Source organism: Emydura macquarii, unplaced genomic scaffold (assembly GCF_026122565.2).
Source record: "Emydura macquarii macquarii isolate MOO-44397 ecotype Brisbane River unplaced genomic scaffold, CSIRO-AGI_Emac_v2 contig_3122, whole genome shotgun sequence".
In the NCBI taxonomy this organism is placed as follows: Eukaryota; Metazoa; Chordata; order Testudines; family Chelidae; genus Emydura; species Emydura macquarii.
Window position 1 is genome coordinate 716,379 of NW_027133259.1, and position 20,003 is coordinate 736,381.

Consider the following 20,003-nt stretch of genomic DNA (forward strand, 5'->3'; position numbering starts at 1 on the left):
CTAGTTTCAGATTGTAATAATATGAGTTCATATAGTCAGCACTCAGTGTTTCAGGTCTGCTTACCTATTTAGACCTTGCCAAGTCTCTTGCTAGCCCTGTTGGGATGCACTGAATCTAATAAATAGAATAGAATCAATGCTGAAGAAATTCTACAGGTGTGGAGTCACATGCGGTATCATTATCAACAGTGCATCGTGATTTCACCATTGGACAACAGATGTCAGTGAGGTAAGCATAAAAGCTTCCCCTTAAACATTAAAACCCCCAAACCACTAGCACCTGAAGAGGTTTGGGCATTTCTTTCTTCCCAGTAGGCAGCAGAAGGAAGTGTCTGGGTAACTAGATGACTTGATGACATGCTGTTTCAATTAATGTTAAGGATAAAAACTCAAATTACCCCCATTACTTGGAGATTTGCTAGTGTGAGGATTGTCAACCTTTTTCCCTTTCTGGACCCCTTCTTTTTGTATGCCAGCAAGAGAACTGAAAAGGTATGCTAGTATCCAACAAAATTACAACTGTATTTTCCCCATTTTACATTACCAGAAAGTTGCTACAGGCATAAAGGGGACTAAAAGAGAAAAACTTCTTCCTTCAGATGAACTTAGAAATATCTTAGTACAAGTGTAGAAAGAAACACTGACAAGTGAGATTTCATGAAATGGCTAAATACTTGGAAAGGATGAGTGAACCAGTTCAGATATAACAACACCTCTTCACCCCAGCTTTCCCTTAGCCAAACTCAAATCCAACCAAATCTTTCCCGAGGGTCAGAAAAGTTCAGATAATCTTTCCTCCCATTTGTTTTCATTTTTGCACTTTTCTGCACTTCTGTGTTTTTGTGTGAAGGGGAAATGCCAAAACACATTGAGTCAGATCTTCAGCTGATATAAATCAGTACCAGGAAAGACAGTGAAGTTATGCTGGTTTACAGCAGTTTAGGAAATAATCCATTGTGCCCATGAGATTTTCAACCCAGTGTCAAACTCAAAGGATTTGCAAATTGTTGGATAAACATTCCAATCAGAACTTGTTTGAACCAAACCTCAGCTTTTTGACATTCACTCCTCACTAGTGTTAGAGGGAAGGTCTTACTCCCCGTAGACAAGCCAAGCACCATATGAAACCTTCACTCCCCATAAGGGCAGTTCATAAAGTTATGTCATTCTTTCACAGTGTTAAAAATCACTGATTCCACACTACAGGCCAAACTTGACTCTTGGTTCCCCCATGTGACTGACCACCATCAATGAAATCAAGCAGAATTTGACCCAGGGTAGATAAGTTACAGCTCCACAAAAGGAAGGTGATTATAGTATTTTCAGGGAAGTGTGGGACTATACACTTTCTTGTAGCATATTGATTCAATGCAACATTGTGATAACCAGACACAACGAACCAGTAAACTTGCATTTAAACAACAAACTGTGCAATTGATGGCGCCAGGGCAGCTCTTGAGGGATAGAGAAAGGGAAAGACATCTGACTAGAATCCTGAGCTGAACTGAAGATGACAGTGACAATGTCAATGTCAGAGAGATAGGCAGGTACTTTGTAGGATCCCGCCCTCCCCCATGAAATAATATCACACATAGAATTGGTGGAAAGTGGTAACACAAGATGCTGACTGCCCTGTAAGGGTTTGTCAGGCCAAGGTCCTATATGCCAAGTTATTTTCTTGGGAAACGTTTTTCACTTCGGGTAATTTGTAGAGTTATCTTTACATTGTAACAATCTGAGTAGAATGTTTATGCATCACTGCTCTCTACTGGACGGTCAGCTGTGTATCATAGGCAATATATTGCTAACAGCTAATTGAGATTTTCTTATTGCTCTAGCTGAAGGGACCTGTGTTTTTGGAGCTGATTTTAGTTTCATTCCCGCCATTGCTCTGGAATTCTGACTGGTCATAGTGTGCAGCACAGAGACAATCACGAGATCCCAAATGCCTACCAATTTGTTATTAAAATTATGGGATGAAATTGACCCAGGTCACTGCTGCCCATCCAGATTATTCCAGTCATTATCACATATGGATTGGCATGGATAATGAAAGACTCAACCTAGAAATCTCTTGTCATTTTTCAACTACTACAAAATAGGGTTAGAAAAGATCAGAAAAAGTGCCACTGTTGTTCTGGAGTGTGCGTGGGTTTATTTTGTGTGGGATGTAAATGCCTTATAGCTTTACATCTCTAAAGCACTGCAAGGGGAGAGCCAAAGGGCAAGCCATCCCAATTTATTATTATTAACACTATTTTAAAGACTCCCTTACCTACTCGAAGCTCTTGTCCAAAGACTGTTTTCTCTCCCAGCGCTGAGCAGTTCCACCTGCCGTAGCGGAACTGATACTGGCATTCGTTGATTCCCATCTGTGCCCCTTCTCCGATCACTATGATGGCATCAGGGCGGCTCTGGCAGATCGCTCGTTGCCGAGGGGCCAAGCCTGGGATTTTGTTGCAGATTATATTTGCTCCTAAAGCCACCACAGATGACAAAGCACTGAAGAAAAGCAGAAAGAGGCATTAGAATCTAATTGAGACCATTAACTCCATTTGCTCCATATTGCAGTGTGGCTGACAAGACAATGAACAAACAGTAAAAGGTTTGGAAGTTTGGTTTCTATAATTATGCAAATTTACCCCAACCTCTTTGGTCTGGCAATTGGGGTTGGAAATCTTGCAAGATTTCCAGTAATTCCTGGTTTCATTTGGGCCAGAAAACCCACATGAACATCTCTCATGGAATTTTGGCAATTCTGCATCTGGTTCCAGATAAAACCAGGAAGTAAGGAGATGTGAAAAGTAATATTTAAAAACATAAGTCAACAGGTCATTGAACTTTGTGCAGTCTCAAAGGTTCAGGTTCATTTTGAGTATTGTGCTTCGGTTCAGCCTCGATATTTAATTTACCAGAGCTAGTTCACCCATCTCTAATTTTAAACCATGGAATAAAATTTAGAGAATGACTTTATGCTACCAACATTGTTGCCCATTACTATTAACTTGAACTACTGAGTAACTAAGGGAAGTTTATTAGCATTCATCAAGATACAGCACGAAATCATATTTTCAGTCCTGGCAAATGCTTTGGACCATATACGAGTGCTCTCCAATATGCAATATCTGTAACCAAAACATTAGTAATTCTTATTTTGCAATATATTTTCAGAACAACATCTCTTGAGTTACAATGCATTATGAAGACTGTATATGTTCTGCATCTGACCAACGTAAGCCAACTAACTGTTTAAGAAAATTGTTACAAGATTTCCAGGTTAGACCACACATTTGTCATTTTCCAATTCATTTTTCAACATCTTTATCTGATGCATGTAAGGCGATGGTATTTTTTAATAATCAGACATGGGATAACATTTTTAATATTGCCTCAGTGATTGAGGAGCCGAAGACTTTCATTAAGATGTAGGCTACCAAATCACTTTTGAAAATGGGACTTAAGCTCCCAAGTCACTTAGTAAAGTGCCTTTACCTGTGGGCTAGAAGTGATGGCCCGGAATGTCCAGACTAGTTGCCATGAAAAAATTCTAGATTATGCTTCTTAAATTCAGAACCACAATAAGGAGAATGATGAGGATACGTGGTGCCTGGGGGTGTTATGCCTTCTCCATGCTCCACCCCACCTAGGCAGACTTCCTCTAACCCAGTAACAGCTGCCAGCGTGCAAGCCAGGCCCAGGGCCCCTATCCCTATGCATGCAAATTGGAGTGCTGGGGGGACAAATCATGGCTGCTTCTTCTCTGGGTTCATTCCGCAGGGAAGGGGTTCCCTGTGCCATCTGCCACGCTAGCTCATCCAACAGCTTAATATACATTGAAAAATGTTTGGTGGTCTCAGTACATTTCCTAGAAGACAAGTATCTACCACCTTCACAACAGACACCAGTGTTGACCAGCTCAGCAAAGTAGGTGTTCCACCTCCAGACAGGACTGAGGCACTTTGATGTGTCAAGAGGACCACAAGAATAGAAGTTACCTCCTATGTGGGTACATAAGAGGGTAAACTTGTCCCTTCCACCTTGCATTCAAGGCTGCAACAATGTAGCCCTTAATTAGAACTAGTCGAAAATTTTCTGACAGAAGTTTGTTTTCCCTAGGAAAATGCCAATTCAACAAAATCAAAACATTTAGCAGTAACGTATCAATTTGGTCAAAATTTTCAATGACAAATTATTGAAACATTTTGCTTCTATAAAGTATGTTGTTTCAATGTATCATTTTGACTTTTGTAATATAATACAGAACATAGTCAAAAAGATAAAGCAGAAATGAAGCACTCACCAAAACAAAATATCTGAATTTCTCACAGAATAGAGATTTAGCATTTCAGTCACTTCTACCCTTAATCTTCAATTCAGCAGAGATTCCTAAATTGGCATTCCGTTACATTTATCCACAGACTTTATATATGGTTGAATCATTTGAATTTTAGGAAACTAGAGAAGAGTTAATGTGCATAGTGTGCAGTAATTCATTTTAAACAGAGATGGGCCAGAAGTACAAAATTTGGATCCAAATCTGACCCCTCCCAGAGTTTGAGACATAAAGGTTCAGGTCTGGAGTTTTGGTTCAGTGGTGCTGGGGGCCAGACAGAAAGTTTAGATTGGGACCAAAATCCCCCAGATCCAGGCATATTCTGAACCAAGATTTTGGTTCTGGCCACTCTCTACTTAATTAACATATACAATCTTTAAATGTTGAAGTCCTTAAATCAAGACTTCGATGTCTTTCTAAAAGACATGCTGTAGCTCAAACATGATATGGGCTTGGTGCAGAAATTCCTGGGTGAGGTTTTCCAACCTGTGTCATGCAGGAGGTCCAACTAGATGATCATTATGGTCCCTTCTGGCCTTAAAATCTATGAATCTGTGAAAATCATAGAGAAGAATTTGGATCATAGAGAACAAACCTGAATATTTGGGTTAGGATTCAGGCAATTCTTAACACTACAGAACAACTAATCTATTTTCTTTCATAGTTTATAGGGCTTTTCTCCCTCTGATTATTGTGAAAGGTGGCACTAGTAGCTACAGTGTATATAGTTGCAGTACAAAAAGGCTAAAAAGGAGAAAAAAGTATTCCATGAATAACTGGTAGATTATAGTCTAGAAACATTTTCACTTTGGTTGTTTGTTATGATCACTTTAAAAGGCCGGGATCCCTTTCTGAACTGTGTTAATTCCCAGGTCTTGTCCTTCTATACCATTCAAGTGATGATAGTGAAAAGGCATTTTATGTGCACTGAGTATGGTCATCACATGAAATTTCAGAGCATTACAGTTTTTAATAAAACAGTGAGCGTCCTGTGGCTCCTTAAAGACTAACAAATTTATTTCGGCATAAGCTTTCGTGGGCAGAAACCCACTTTGTCAGATGCATGAAGTGGAAACTATCAGACTATGTCTGAATAGAGACTTGGAGTGGCTAGCCCTCTACAAAAAATAATCCTCTTTTGACATTCACACCTTCTCATCAACTGTTGTGAACGGCCTCATCCTCCCTGATTGAAGTTACCTCGTTAACACTCGCCCTCCTCACTGTGATGTAACGCACCCATCCTGGCATGTGTGTATACACCTACCAAACTGAAGTTTCCACTTCATGCATCCGACGAAGTGGGTTTCTGCCCACAAAAGTTAATGCCGAAATAACTGTGTTAGTCTTCAAGGTGCCACAGAACGCTCGCTGTGTTGTTAAAAACACAACTACCCCTCTGGAACACTTTTTAATATAAAGGGCATTATTGGGATGCCTCTTCCAGTGACTAACAAAATGTTACTGTATGAATTTTCAACTACCTAAATCAATAATTTACGTTATGGATCACTAATAAAACCACGGTCAATGGCAGGGGGACTCACACAAGGAATGTGCTTTAATGTAAGGCAGTGCAAGGAGGGCAGCTTTCTACGCTGAAAATGACTTCTTATCAATAATAGCATTGACTGAATTCCATGTTTATTCATCCTAATGGCTCCAGAACAAATTTGCTTAGTTTACAAGTATTTAACTGCCAGCCCTGCAAACTCAGTCTGGGGGCTTGTCTACACAGCATCAGAGTATGAACTCGTAGAGTATGAATTGTGAAGCATTCTAACATGTTGTGCGCTAACTGTCCCATGTAAACCTGCAGGTGTTCTCTAAAAGGTACCTAGCGCACATTAATGCAGTCCTGTATGAAACAGGACTACAAGCCCTGGGATCTTAAAGTCAAGCTAAGCTTGTGCATCATCACCTGAAATAAAAATCCCACAGGTCACGTTCTGCTTTCAGTTACATCTTTGCAACCTCATTACCTTTAAATTATATAGGTGCAACCCTATTGCATTTAGGCAAATTACCCGGCTGTAAATGCAGGCATAATATGAAGACAATCGAGATCCAGTTGTGAGCCACCTGTGTAATTTAGTCAACAGTTCTGCTGATGATAGGAGAGTCTAAAAAGAATCTAGATCAGCTGTGTTGTTTCTGCAAGGCTAGTAGTAAAAACGTGTTTTTTCACGGCTGTCAGCTTCCCCAGCTGTAAAGCAAGTGGAATGCTGTCTGCCGCACAACGCCGTTGTAAGGCTTAATTAATGAATGTTTGTAACGTGATGTGAGAGGCTGTTGATGAAAGGCACTATATAAATGCAAACTATAATTACTGGGGTTTTTATTGGTAGTATTCAAGGGACTTCCCTCTCTTTGACCTACATTTACCAGCAGATAGCTCAGATCTGTTGTTCACATCCGTTACATTATTACTTTATTTGATTGCCAACAGAAACCAAGATTTTGGAAAACTTTATTTATATTGAAGAAATGCACCAACAGCATTTCAAGCTTCCCCTCCTGCTATTTCTTGCTGTATCCCTCAGCTGGTGTCTTGTCAGACGTTCTAAAGGGCCGTGTTGCGCATTTGGGCTCTGACAGGTTGAATGCGACATCTTGAACTGGAGTGAGAATATTTTGCATTATAACAAATGTTAAAAAAACAAAATCCACATGCCGCATTTAGCCATCTTCTGCCATCTAATCTTTCTCCAAGGAGCAGTATTCTTACCACAAGTAAATCCCGAGTGCAGTGTTATGTTAAGGTTTCTGGTGTAACCAGAACATACTGTGATTGTGTGTGCACAGTTGCATGTTCTACTTTTGTTAATCAGTGTGAAATACCCATTTAAGCAATATCCATGGAACCATGTGGCATGTCTTAGAGATGAATAATAACAGTTGTCTGAGAGGAGGTGAAGAACCTTCACCATAGTCATTAATCCAGAGAGAATAGCTTGCAGTGAGGTTTTTATTGTTATAAGTAGAGAGAGGTCTGAACCAAAACCAAGGATCTGAATCTGGGTTTGGCGATGAGTTTAAAGTTCAGACCTACAACAGGCCATGTGCATGTGACTACCCTGACATTTGGGAAGGTTTGGATTCACATTATGATTTGGAAACCTCAAGTTCAGCACTCATGTTTTTTTAATCAAGCTGCAGTCATAACTGTGCCCCCTCGGCTAAATATAAGCAAAATATTCTTAAAAGGAAGGTTGGTTTGTTTTAAATTGCCTGTTTTTCAAGCATGTAAAGCAATATTACTAATAATGCCAAAACAGTTGTTACCTACCTATCGCTCCACCACACTGCTTTCATAGTAATTTCTCACAAAGTTTTATACAAAACTGCAAAATCATAACATCTTGAGTAAGTGAATTTTACAAGTCAGTCATACAAAAAAGGAGGGCCCCTTGAAATTTCATAGAAAATGAAAATTTGAGAGCTGAAAAAGGATGTCAAATGGAAAGCTGTAAAATTTCATGAAAAATTGTGCAAATGTTTCTGAACAAATTTCTCTCTCTCTACTTTAAGCATTTGCTACCTACCATAAGAAAGATTTACTGCTGTTTTGTAGGTTGCTTTCTCAGTCCCCAAACCAGCAAACACTTATATCCGTGAGCAGTCTGATTGACTTCAGTGGGACAGCTGATATACATAGAGTTAATCACATGAATGAGTGTTTGCTGGATCAGGGCATTAGTCAGAACTATTCTGACAAATGTAGAAATCCTATCCATCCATCCATCCTCACAGCAAAGAGAATGAAAACAATATAAACACACACCTTGTCAGAGAGAAAATGTCTTTACTGTTGTTAGTAGAACCTGAATTTTTACTGTATGATAAAATACAAATAAAAATATGCAAACCTTAGAAGTGTTCCCAAGCCTAGATCCACAGTGAATTTCCCCAAAGTCCTGGGGAGGTTGGCTCTGACAAATATCTAACCCAGTGGTTCCCAACCTGTGGCCCGGGGGCCAAATGTGCCCCCTTGGGGGCTTTCAGAGTGGCTTGCGGCTCCCCTCCTGTTGGCTGCAGAAAGCAGCCGCTGCCTGAAGACCCAGGCAGAGCACGTTTCCATGGGGCTAAAAGACTGGGGCAGGCTCCTTGCTGCGGCCAAGGGGATGAGAGATCAGCGCTCCTCTCACCCTGGCTGTAGCAGGGAGTATGGCAAAGCGCTCCACCTAGATGCACAGACACCGGGGTCCCTGCTGAAGCCGGAGCGAAGCACTGATCTTCCACCCCCCTGGTTGCAGAAGGGAGCCACTGCCTAGGGACCCGGGTGGGCACACAGGGCTACAGGACACATGCAGTTTCCCTGCTGGAGCCAGGGAGACGGGAGATCAGCGAGGAGGGAGGCAGCCTCCATGCTGAACTCCTTCCATCTGGCTGCAGTCGGGGTGGGGCCTGCTGGCAGAGTCTGGTGGCCCTTCAGGATTATAAAAATTATATCTGTGGCCCTGGAGCCAAAAAGGTTGGGAACCACTGATCTAACCGAAGTAGATGTGGAACACAGGTCGTAAACCCTCCAAGCATTTAACACAGATATACTACATCTGCTTGCCTAGTCCAGGCTTACCCGATACACTTGTGTTTACAAAAATTCTTACTTTTTACCACTCTCGTTCGGAGACTATATGCCACTGGAACAAAGGGCATTTGACCCCAAGTCTCAATCAAGGGGTGATACCAGGGCACAGTAGCTTCCTTTGTGATGGTCCTGGGGCAATTGAATTCAACTCCAAGTGCATCTAAAGCCACAAGCTAACTTAGATTCCTTGCTGCCTAGCAGTACAGTGCTCAAGACTTCCCACTAGGCCAGCCTGCCTGTATGTTCTTTGATTAGATGTGCTTCTGGTGTCTGTGACGTCACCCCAAACTGCGCTGCTGAATATTAACCTTAAGTTGCTGTTGGGTAGTGATTCATTTTCAGCATGGAATGAAGAGATTTAGCCACACCGATCCCATTAGAAGAGGAGCTGCATGGCTTAAATCCCTGTGCATTGTACTGAAAACTTACCCCACAGTGTCTGATAAAAAACTCTATAATGGAATCTTTGTTAAAAAGAACCACTGACATATTTTGTGGTGACATTGTGACACATCTGAAATAGTACACCCCTACTGAATGGTTTATTTAATTAAGAATTCCTAAGTAAATATTTTGAGCATGCATAAGTTGCAGAAATTGGCAGACGCTTTCCCAGCTCTGAATTCCATCTGCATATGTTTATGCTTTCAATTTTGTTTTCCACAGCAGGCTTCAAGAAATCATTGTTCAGTGCATGTGATATTGAAATGAAAATCAAATAAGCCTGCTCAGTTCTGCCCTGTGGTGCACTGATCCCTGCTGGAGCTCCAGCCTGATTCTCGAAATTCATGCCATCACAATATTATTGCTTACAATACACATGAAGGAGAGATTTTTAAATGCGTGCAAGTGATACGGGCCACATAAATACCATCTCATATGATTCACCTGCCAGTCCAAAATGGAACTAGTAGGGTAGGTAGACTTGAGGGATGAGTCACATAGGGGGCAGATGTGGACGACATGCCTGTGCAAGGGGAAAGTGGGAGTGAAAACTCTCCTTACAGTCCTGCCTAGGTTACCTGCAGCAGGTTGGTTGAGAGGGGCAAAGGGCAGGCAGAACATTGGATTCACTCCCCTTACACATCAGCCAGCAAAACTCAGTTGGCAGGAGCTGTTGCAATTAGACCAGCAGTAAATTATTACTCTCCAGGAGCCAGGAGGAAATAGAGGAGAAATTGTGTCTCAGAGGCGTACCTCTGAGTCACAATGCCTCCCAGGACAATGCCTGTGGCGGAGCAATGTATGCATTCCCGCTTGCTGAGGCTGCACCTCAAATCACAATCTATGCTCTCACAATTAGCAGTAGTTCAAACAAGAGGTGGATTCAGGTCCCTTGCTGCACAGACTTCTGGATGATTACACCTTGCAGAATATAAACTCCATGTTTGAATGCACTAGCAAATGCATTGCAAAAACCCCCATATTTTGAATATCAGGAGAAACATTCCAAAGGCTGAGTTTTATTAGACTAAGAAGAGATGTCAAAGTACTATCACTAGAGACCAGATTCTGCCACCATTGCTCATGTTAAGTGGTGTATTTTATTCCATAAATAGTCTCATTGGGCTAGGTCATGGTTGGACTATATGTCTATGCAAGGAAGCAAGGAGGAGAAATAACTGCTTTTGCAACTTTGTGCAAACTACCCAGAACTCAGATGTGGGTGCATAAGAGTAAGGTGGTATTCCACTCCCAATTACCACCCCTAGAAGCTGTGCAGGGAGTGGGAAGAGACTGGGCTCCCCCCTCTTAACCACATTTGATCTGGCACAGGGACTTTGCAATTTGTTCCTGATCTAAACCAGCCATAAATTGATCCCAGTAGAGCAAGGCAGAAGTGGGGAGGAGCTGTGACTGAGAGGCGTCTGAGTCACAGTGTCACCTTGGGTGGTGCTTGGGTCTGTGCCTAAAGTTATATCCTAGCCTATTGCAATCAATTGCATTATTCATGCAGTAAGACAGCACTCAAGTAAGAAAGAGTTTCAGAATCTAGCCCTGAGGTATTTATACCCTGGGGCTGGACAAAGCACTGGATACCATACAAAATAATTCTGCACTGTTAAGAGGATGGATCCAGTTGTCCTTCAGTTCCATGTTAAAAATGAAAGAGTGGAGTATGTTCTGCTCCAATTTAGGATCGTTTTTCAAGGCGCCTAGCAACTGGGTCAATTTTCGAAGCGATCCAGAGGTCTGACGCACTGAATTTCAAATAGGAAATGTTTATTGTTTTCTCCAGAATCTAAAGCAGTGGGTTTCCTTCTCATTTTCAGTTTTGTCCAGAACAGAGCAAGCTAAAAGCTAATCCAAAATCAGGACTCTCGCTTTGGGAGACAGAGTTCATTTCTCAAGAAGAGATATGACATGATAATAACTCAGTAAATCTTAGTTATCATTTGCTAATTTAGGACCTAATCCTCCACGTTGATCTGTGTGAGCAAACATTTGCACCTCTGGGTAGGTTCATGGAAGTCAATGGTGTTTTTCACAGACTTCAGGATCAGACCCTAAAATGTTCTCTCACAGCAGGAATCCCAGACTCTTCTCCCCCATACAACTACATTTTTTTTTATTATATTCACTTTTTTTTAACTGACATTCCAATTATTTGACTGAAAATATTCACACATCAAAATCCATAAAATTCTAATACTACATTAAAAATAATCATAGTCTGGAAACTCTGATTACTAAGCAATTTTGGGTTCATAAGAACATTTTATTTGTCATACCAGAGTCAGCCAATGGTCTATCAAGTCTTGTATCCTGCCCTTTGGTATCTGTCATAGGTGGTCTATCCCTGATGCTGTAGAGAAAGCAGTAACTTCTGCATAATGCACTGGGACAATTATGCAATGTATTATGAATGGGTAAAAAGTTACCTCCTGACCTTTTCAGTGATCAAGGTGCTGAAGCATGAGCTTTAATAGCACTTCTCTTAGCAAGTGTAATTAAAAATACATGGGTCATACACACAATACATAATTGGAGATAAAATTATTTAGCCCTCTTTTAAAACCAACGACAGTACCTGATGCTAGGAATCAAAAGAAAATCAAATTTGAATCTCTTCGTTTCATATAATTTATTCTTATGCATATTTCATATAATAACTTTTTACAGAATCCACCATTTAAACTATTAGAAAAGCCCATAGGTCCAAATTACATGTAATAGGTCCAGGGGCCATGCCTGCAAAGTTCTGAGCAACCTCAGCTCTCAGTAGTGTCAGTGCTAGTTCCTGAATACCAGTGCACCAACTCCCCACTTGCAGTTGGCATTGAAGGCTCCTGCTATTATTTGCTTTCTACCTCATTTGTGCTTTCCCTCATCTGTAAAGACGATCACTCTTATTTCAAAAGGAAGTTACACCAAGTGTACTGGACAGCTCTTTGTTGGATAGTGTTTTTCTGCAGTGGAAGACATTAGAAAGGAAGAAAGCAAATTATCTTGCTGGGAAATAACTGAGGCTTAGTGCAATGTGGCAGCATTGAAGAGAAGAGCCATGCTTCTTATGCAGCTAGACAGAAGACAGTTCAACGTGCCAGAAAATATACTTCATATATCTTGATATCAACCCCAAAATCCTCATTCAACTTAATGGGAGGGCATCCTTGAGCGTTTGTCCTTCGTCTGGACCAGATTGCTCCCTCCTGCAGAAAAAGCTGCAAGAGGACGATAAAGGGGAGGAAATCTTGCCATCCAAGAATTGGCCAGACATTACCCCCCCCCGAAGTTGTGAGAACGAATGAGACCACATTCTGAGGTGTTATAACAGGGAACTGAAGGACAGATGTGGATAAAAATAAGTCTCGTTTTAGATAATTCACTGTGAAACATTATTTAGTTTTACTCTTTCAAAAGCAGGACCATGTGTTCTCTTGAAGCATTCAAGGTGGACTCTGGGTGGAGGCTATTTTACAGCAAAGATCCATTTCTTTTGCAATATTACTTTTAATACATAAATATTAGGCCTAAATTCTTCTCTCACTTGCACACAACATATCTTAATGCTTATATTTGCTCTTCTTGTGTGCACAGAACTGACATTAACACTCATGGGAGTTTTAGGCATGTGAATAGAGCTGGATGTATGAGTCTGGATCAGCCGTGAGAGAAGATTTCTGCTTTCAAAACTGAAATACTCTTTCCTTTCCTATCTGATGAGTCAGGTAAATGCTCTTTACTTGTTAGGCGAGATCCCCAGCTGTGGGTGAAAGTCTGTGAATTTGAAGTAAATGAAGCTAAGTTGATTTACACCAGCTAAGGATCTGAGCCATTAATTTGGAAATCTTAACATTTCTATGATACATTTAAGGATACATCTTCAGTGCTTAGTACAATGTTAAGATGACAGTTTGAATGCGACTTTAAACTACAGCTGAGAAATTTCAGTTACCATCCCAGCTATATTCTGACGGCTTCTTTTAAGCAAGAAATGTGAAGAGGTCTTGTGAACCTCACATGCAATATGTAATTTGGACTAAATGACTGCTGGAGGTTGCTGTTTCTGTGCTGATTGCTTGACAGCATGAAGACTCTTCGAGACAGATGGTTTGAATGTATAGTAAAAAAAGAGAAAAAATTACATTCAGTTTGTCAGTGCCACTAGCTTCTTGATTCTGTGACTTGCCCAGGAAGACAATGCCTAGATTTATTCAATTTTTCATTTGTTGGTTGTGGGGAAGTTTTGTGGGAGACATTAGATCTCAAAATAGCAACATGAACCAAAAACCATTAATGCTGTTTGTCTTTGCTTATCGGCACATTCCTAATGCAGTAGTGGCTGTAATGTTCCAAACAGAAGCACTGTCTGTTGTGCTCAGTATCCTCTGCTGTAGGTTCACATTCCAAGCAAGGTTGTTGCTTGCCTTATGTGCCGACGCGCAGGAGCAGGGGGTGTAAAGTCCTCCCCTCGTTTCCCTGAGCAGCTTACGTCACATTGGGAGAAAAGCAGCCTCCACTGAGCCCTCTCCCATGGGAGTGGGTAAGCAGGGGGAAGAAGTGGAGGGAGCCTTGATTCCACTCTCCAAAATACCGTAGCCATTACTACACAAATATAGACCAGACCAGGTTAGGTCTGCAGGCATAGATTATTTCTTGGAGCAAGGAGGAATCAAGAAATGAACTTTGACTCCCAGAGTCAGACGTCGCCTCTTCGGTCTCTTCCAGAGTCAGCACAGCTATGCACTATCCTTCCGCAGGGCAAACTGTCAGATCACAATCTAGGCCTCAGATCGGCTCCCTTCTAAACACGCTAGCATTTGGTTCAAACGCAGTGCTGGCTGGCTTGTTCTTCTAGCCTTTCCAAGGTTTTAGTAACACGTAGAAAGACAACATTACACAGCTAATACCATTACACAACATTACGCTCTACTTGCTGGCAGGTTAGCATAGCCAGGCAGTCTCTGGAATGATGACACAGGCATGAGCTCATTTAAACAACAGACTCACATCTGTTCACTGGGTGCAGAGACAGCTTCCCTCCTGCTGCTGGTGATGCAGTGTGAGTGGTGGAATGGGTGGACTAGGCCCTGAGGCCCCATGCTGGAGGCCTTACAGTCCTGCCATGCCCTGCCCCAGAAAAGGGCAGTGGGATGGCTCCTCCAAGCTGCCTAGAGAGGAGACACGGGATTTAGCTAACCTGGGCCCCGCAGGCTCGTATAAAAGGAGCTGCAGGGGCAGAGTGAGTTCAGGCTGCTGGCAGGGACTGGGGGAGCCAGAGGTGCTCCTGGACCTGGCTGCAAGGCTGCGTCTCTGAAGACCCACGTGACAAGCACAGAGGCTGATGGGAAGCAGAGAAAAAACCGCAGGCATGCACACACGTGACCAGGGGGTGCCACCCCATCACATGCAGATGCAAACGGTTTCAGTCTTCCCCCTTTGCAGACTGCACACACACACACCCGCTCTCCTGCACGGCCTCTCAGAAATGCTCCAGTGGTCAAGGAACACCCACTCACCCAGCCAGCACAGCAACCCTCTCACAGCACAAATACTCTCGCCTGAGGCATACGTCTAATAAAAAAGGCCTTTTTGGACCATCTGATAGAACACAATTTGCAATCAAATCCTACACGATGGATTTGTAAAAGTGTCTCTGTTAATGCCGACAATAAGATCGTCTCCTGCCCTAAACGGCTGGGCAGGGAAGTGAGGAGGTAGAAGGCACACCTTTAATCCCTTGTGCAGGATACCCACAGTAGAGTCTAACGGGGATAGCAGCCTTCACAGGGTTGCTGCCACTCCACCCACATGGGTGGATCAGGAGTAGATGGGATATGGTGAGGAATGATGGAGCCAAGGATTTGCACCTTCCCTCCTCCCCCTTTCCAATGTACCAGCCAGCAGAGCTGAGCAAGCACAGAGCGAAGAGTGATCTGCCCCCTTTTTCTTATAATCAAGGCCTCCCGTAATTACTGTTATGGAACCAAAACTCTTTTCATAGTGACTACGATAGTGAGCTCTGTGGAGTGTCTTTTTATTCTGTATTTGTACCATATCTTGCACAATGAGGTTTGCTCCATGGCTGGGGCTCCTACGCACTACGATAATACAAATGATAACTAATTATTAATTATTATTATTATTATTATTATTATTATTATTATAGCAACGCGGGTGTTCTATCGCTATAGCTAACGAGCCAGATCTGGCCACCCTTACTAAAACTGAGTAGTACCTTACTCCATGAACAGTCCCATTTACTTTAGTGCAACAACTGGTGAAGTAAACTGCTACGCACCCTAAGTAAGGGTGTCAGAATCTGGCGCTATATAAACAAATAATAATAACCATCAAATCCAGTGCACAGATCTAATGAGCTGGGGCCCTGCGCCACAGCAGGTAACATCCAACAGATTGGAGACACACTCTGTCATGCTTTTTACAGTTCCAATAACTATTTATCCAACTGGCTAACAGTAACATGGATTTGTTGTTATTGCTACACAGTTTTTTTTTATGAGAAAGTATGTATCCACACTATAATTTTTTTTAAACCAATTTTTTAGCTATTTGCGAATCACTCATCTGTCTCTTTGTTTTCAGGATCTGCTCAGTAACCTTGGAGACTGCAGCTTCTAAACCTGCAACATCAGAACCTGTTGTAAGTAGAACTGCTCACTACTTTTATGCCCTATGTCTGCAATCTCTGCATTCAGTAAAACTCCACTGAAATCATTTGATAATCATTCAGAATGGGGTCCTGATCCTGCAACAATTTAAGGATCCACTTAACTTTGCTGGCATGAATAATGCAGTGGAGGATTACATTTATCGACCGTGTTTTAATTGTTACTCCGTATACCAACACGCATTCCCCAAAACTTCAGATTTGTTACCTGAGCTCAGACACTGAGCACTGTTGTGACATTGCTACCAGCTGAAAGAGCATTCAGGGTAGCAAATGGAGCAGTGCAAAATATCCTATACAAAATTCAAAATACTCTGAATGTTCCTTTTTTTGTTTGAGTTCATGGATTTTCTGCAAAGAAGCAGCGTTTAGTACTTTAGTGCCAGTAAAATTATTTTAAGATTGAAGTGCTGTAAGACCCATGGTAAAAATGACACAATATTTCTTCTCATTCCTCATTGGTTGAGTTTACCCCAGGTGCTCAGGAGGGTTAGCAGAAGCCATTTTGGCTTGTTTTTCCAGAGCAGATTTTGTATGTGCCCTCTGGCCCATGCATAAACATTTTGCTTCTCTGTTATTCTTCCTGAGGTGGCTGTGTCTGAGTTGGGTGTCTCTGGGGTCTGAGTCTTTTGCAAATCACTGTGAGCTGGTCAAAGCCTCAGGGAATAGCTCTATGATGCTCACTGAAGCAACAGGAGGTTGAGGTCCATCAATCCTTTTGAGATTCCCCACCACTATAGTTATATGCATTTGTTTGCTATGGTGAATCTGGATTCCAGCCATTTTATTTGTGTTTTTCTAATGGGGATGCTCTTTTACTGTGTACTCTTCTATGTAGTCTGCTTCTTTTAAGGATGGCATCTGCATGTCTTTTTTGCTTTATTCCCTTTGTAGTCCTAGTATTAGGGTGAGTGTTATTGACAGAGGAATAGTGGTGATTATTTCAGTCTGGAATTCACAGCTCAGCCAGGGAAAACGTTGGCCTGCACTAATGAAAGTGGCTGTGTGGCATATGTGAGCTGCCCACCTCACCTCTCAGTATGTACTCAGATGATGTGACGTGTGGCATCTGACCGTAACCGTGCAGGTCAGAGTCAGTCATTCTGAATGGATGCTGGAGGAGAACTGGAAAGGCTGTGATCACAGTAAGGGTAGAACTGGAACTAGCCCAGGTATTCACCTACTGATGCTCTGTTTGTCTTAAATTCTTTTCAATGAAACACATATTCTGTGCCCTTTCTCACCTCCAGCCCCAAGACCTTTATTCAGAGCTCATTACTTTTACTACTTCACCGAAAAGAAAAGTCCCATAGACTTATAACCTTTCTATCTGGATTGTTTTTAACCATCCTATAGGGGGGAAAACCTATAGAAAGGATATAATCTCCTATTACATTGTGTAGGACAGTAGTGGATTTCTATAGAATCCTGTTGGTTTCATTCCTATTAAACTCTGTAGGATTTTTCCAGTAAAAAAAATCTCAAATATTCCCCAGTGAATGTGATAAAGGTTCCTAGGAGGAAGCACGGTCTACTAGAAAAGGATGTTGGAATGGAAGTCAGGAGACCTGGATTCTGTTCCCAGCTCTGACGCTGATCTGCAATCTTGGGCAAGTCACTGCCTCTCGGCAAGGTGTTGAGCATTTCAACCCTACAGGGGCATGTGAAAAGGGGGGCAAGCAGGGGGCACTGCCCCCCCCAAATAATCAGCAGGAGGGCACAGAGCTCCTCCTGGCCCCAATATCCCAGCGGGTGGGTGGGGGGGGGGGTTGGCGAGGGCTCAAAGCTCCTCCTGCCCCCAGGACCCCATCAGGGAGGGGGACACAGAGCTCCTCCAGCCCTGTGGTCCCTGAGGATATGCCCCTCCAAAAGCACTGGAATTTAAATTCCTGTGCACACCCTTAGCACAGCAGAGCATGCGCTTAACTTTACGCCTAAGAGTAGTATCACTGAAATCAGTGGGTCTGAAAATGAAATACGCGCTTCAGTGCTTGGCTGGTCAAGTGCAAAAGTGCTCAGCACCTTTCAGGATTGAGACTCGTGTCTGTCTTTCTCTGTGCAAACGCTTCAAAGTACGTCTGTCTTTATGTTTGGTGCTAAACAAATAACAGCATCCATCCCTTAGACAGAAACACATTTTTTAAAATTAAATCGCCCTTGGAGGGAAAAACATGGACCCAGTTAAGATATGATAAAAGCTGTAGACAGTTTAAAGTAGACCTCTCCCAAAAAGAAAGAGCTATGTAAAAATATTACATGGTAATCAGATCTTTTAGGGAGAAAGTACATCGTGTTTCCTTTTCTCACCAAACTACTAGGCATTATTGACAATAAGAGACTTAAAGCAGAGGGGCTCAAACTTTTTCTTCCGTGACCCCCTTTGAAAATATTTAAGGCTGTGATGACCCCGCCCCCATGCCATGCCACCCTTACTTCTGTGCTGCTGCTGGGGGAGGCACTGATTTCAGAGCACCCGGCCAGCAGCCACTGCTCTCTAGCCGCCTTCAGCTCTGAAGGGCTCTGTCTGTCAGCCATGCAAGGGGCTGACAGCCGCAGTCCTGGCACGTGCAGGGGCTGACAGCTCGCCACCCCCCTGCAATAACCTGGCGATCCCTTGAGGGGTCCCAACGCTCAGTTTGAGAACCCCTGCTGTAAAGGGTGGGAAGGATATAATGCCAGCCATTCTGAGCGGTACAAATCACCACTCAGGGAGAGGACAGCAGTGGAAGCTGTTGGCTGTTTGCACACAGTCTTTCAAAACCAAACAAACACAAAATTCACAGCAAAATGCCAGAGGGGATGCCATAGTATAGGGAATCTTCTTCATAGGCTGGATCCTCTGGTACAGCTGAGTTATGTTCAGCACACGCCCAGAGGGTAGGATAGGGCAAAGGTCTCTGTATGACACCTGTGCAGCTCCCTGCTGCTTAGACAGTGCTGAGGATCTGGCCCCAAACCTTCTGGGATTGTCTCACATTAAATAGCGCAATGGAAGAAAATCAACCCAAGGGTTGTCTGAAACACATATCCCCAAATACCCAGGATGATAATACTAGGGCAACGTCCTGATTTACTGCAACTGAACATGCGGAGATACCTGTTTAGCATCCTGTGATTGCAGCCCGGAAACGTAGTTCATTACTCTGGCTGCAGACACAGATACCAGTTCTAAAACTGAGACTGACAGGAATGGAACAATCGACTCTTATTTTCCACTCCGTCCAAGTGTGCTCAGACCTAATGGGGAGGAGCCACAGCAGGGAGCTGGTTGGAGGTCACTGATTCGGGGCTGCTTGGCCCCAGTGTAAGTCAGAGCTGCCTCTTCGCAGCCGTATCTTCTGCCTGGGACCTTACACCAGAGGAGTATTGAGTGCGGTTTAGCTCTCAGCTACCATACCCCTTCCCTCCTTGTCCCATTCATGCCACACTCCAGAACACACCTAACAGGGCTTTGCTTCCCCTTGATTCCCCTTGCACAAGGGGTGGGAGGCAGCAGAGCTGCTGCCACCAGGTTTCTGCTAGTGAAGAGTTTGTCTACACTGAGGGAATTACCTACTGTGCTATCTCTGGCAGCTTTAAGGAGCAGACAATCCAGCCCAGTGAAGAGGAATGTAGCCAATTGCTGCTTGTATTGAGTTAACCACTGCACTATAGATGAAAGATGGACCCGAGTGGGTTTAGCTGATCTTTAAACATCATTAATCTGACTTCGATAATGAAAACATGTATATCTACTGTAACTCATGACCACCACTGTCCCAGCACTGCTATATCTTCTCTATAGACGTAATAGGAAAAAGAAAGGGTTGAAACTGAAAATAGATGAGAGGAAAGAAAAAGAAACAGAAGAGAGGGCAGAAGAAGAGTTACTATTTGTTCGTTATATTGTGATGAGCCTTTTCCACACCAGTGTTAATGCTACCAATAGCTGTGTGAAATGGGCC

The 20,003-nt window shown here is 42.7% G+C and overlaps 1 protein-coding gene across 3 annotated transcripts in view; it reads right to left on the reverse strand.

Moving 5' to 3' along the window:
- Positions 1-20,003, reverse strand: part of WNT7B (Wnt family member 7B) — a 116,947-nt gene that overhangs the window by 40,101 nt on the left and 56,843 nt on the right. For 2 of the 3 annotated variants that reach the window (XM_067531100.1, XM_067531101.1), the window contains exon 2: positions 2,276-2,502. In XM_067531100.1, coding sequence (XP_067387201.1) covers positions 2,276-2,502 — 227 coding nt within the window. Of the gene's footprint in view, positions 1-2,275; positions 2,503-7,878; positions 7,948-20,003 lie in introns of those variants that run through there. The other variant, XM_067531102.1, reaches the window with a different exon arrangement.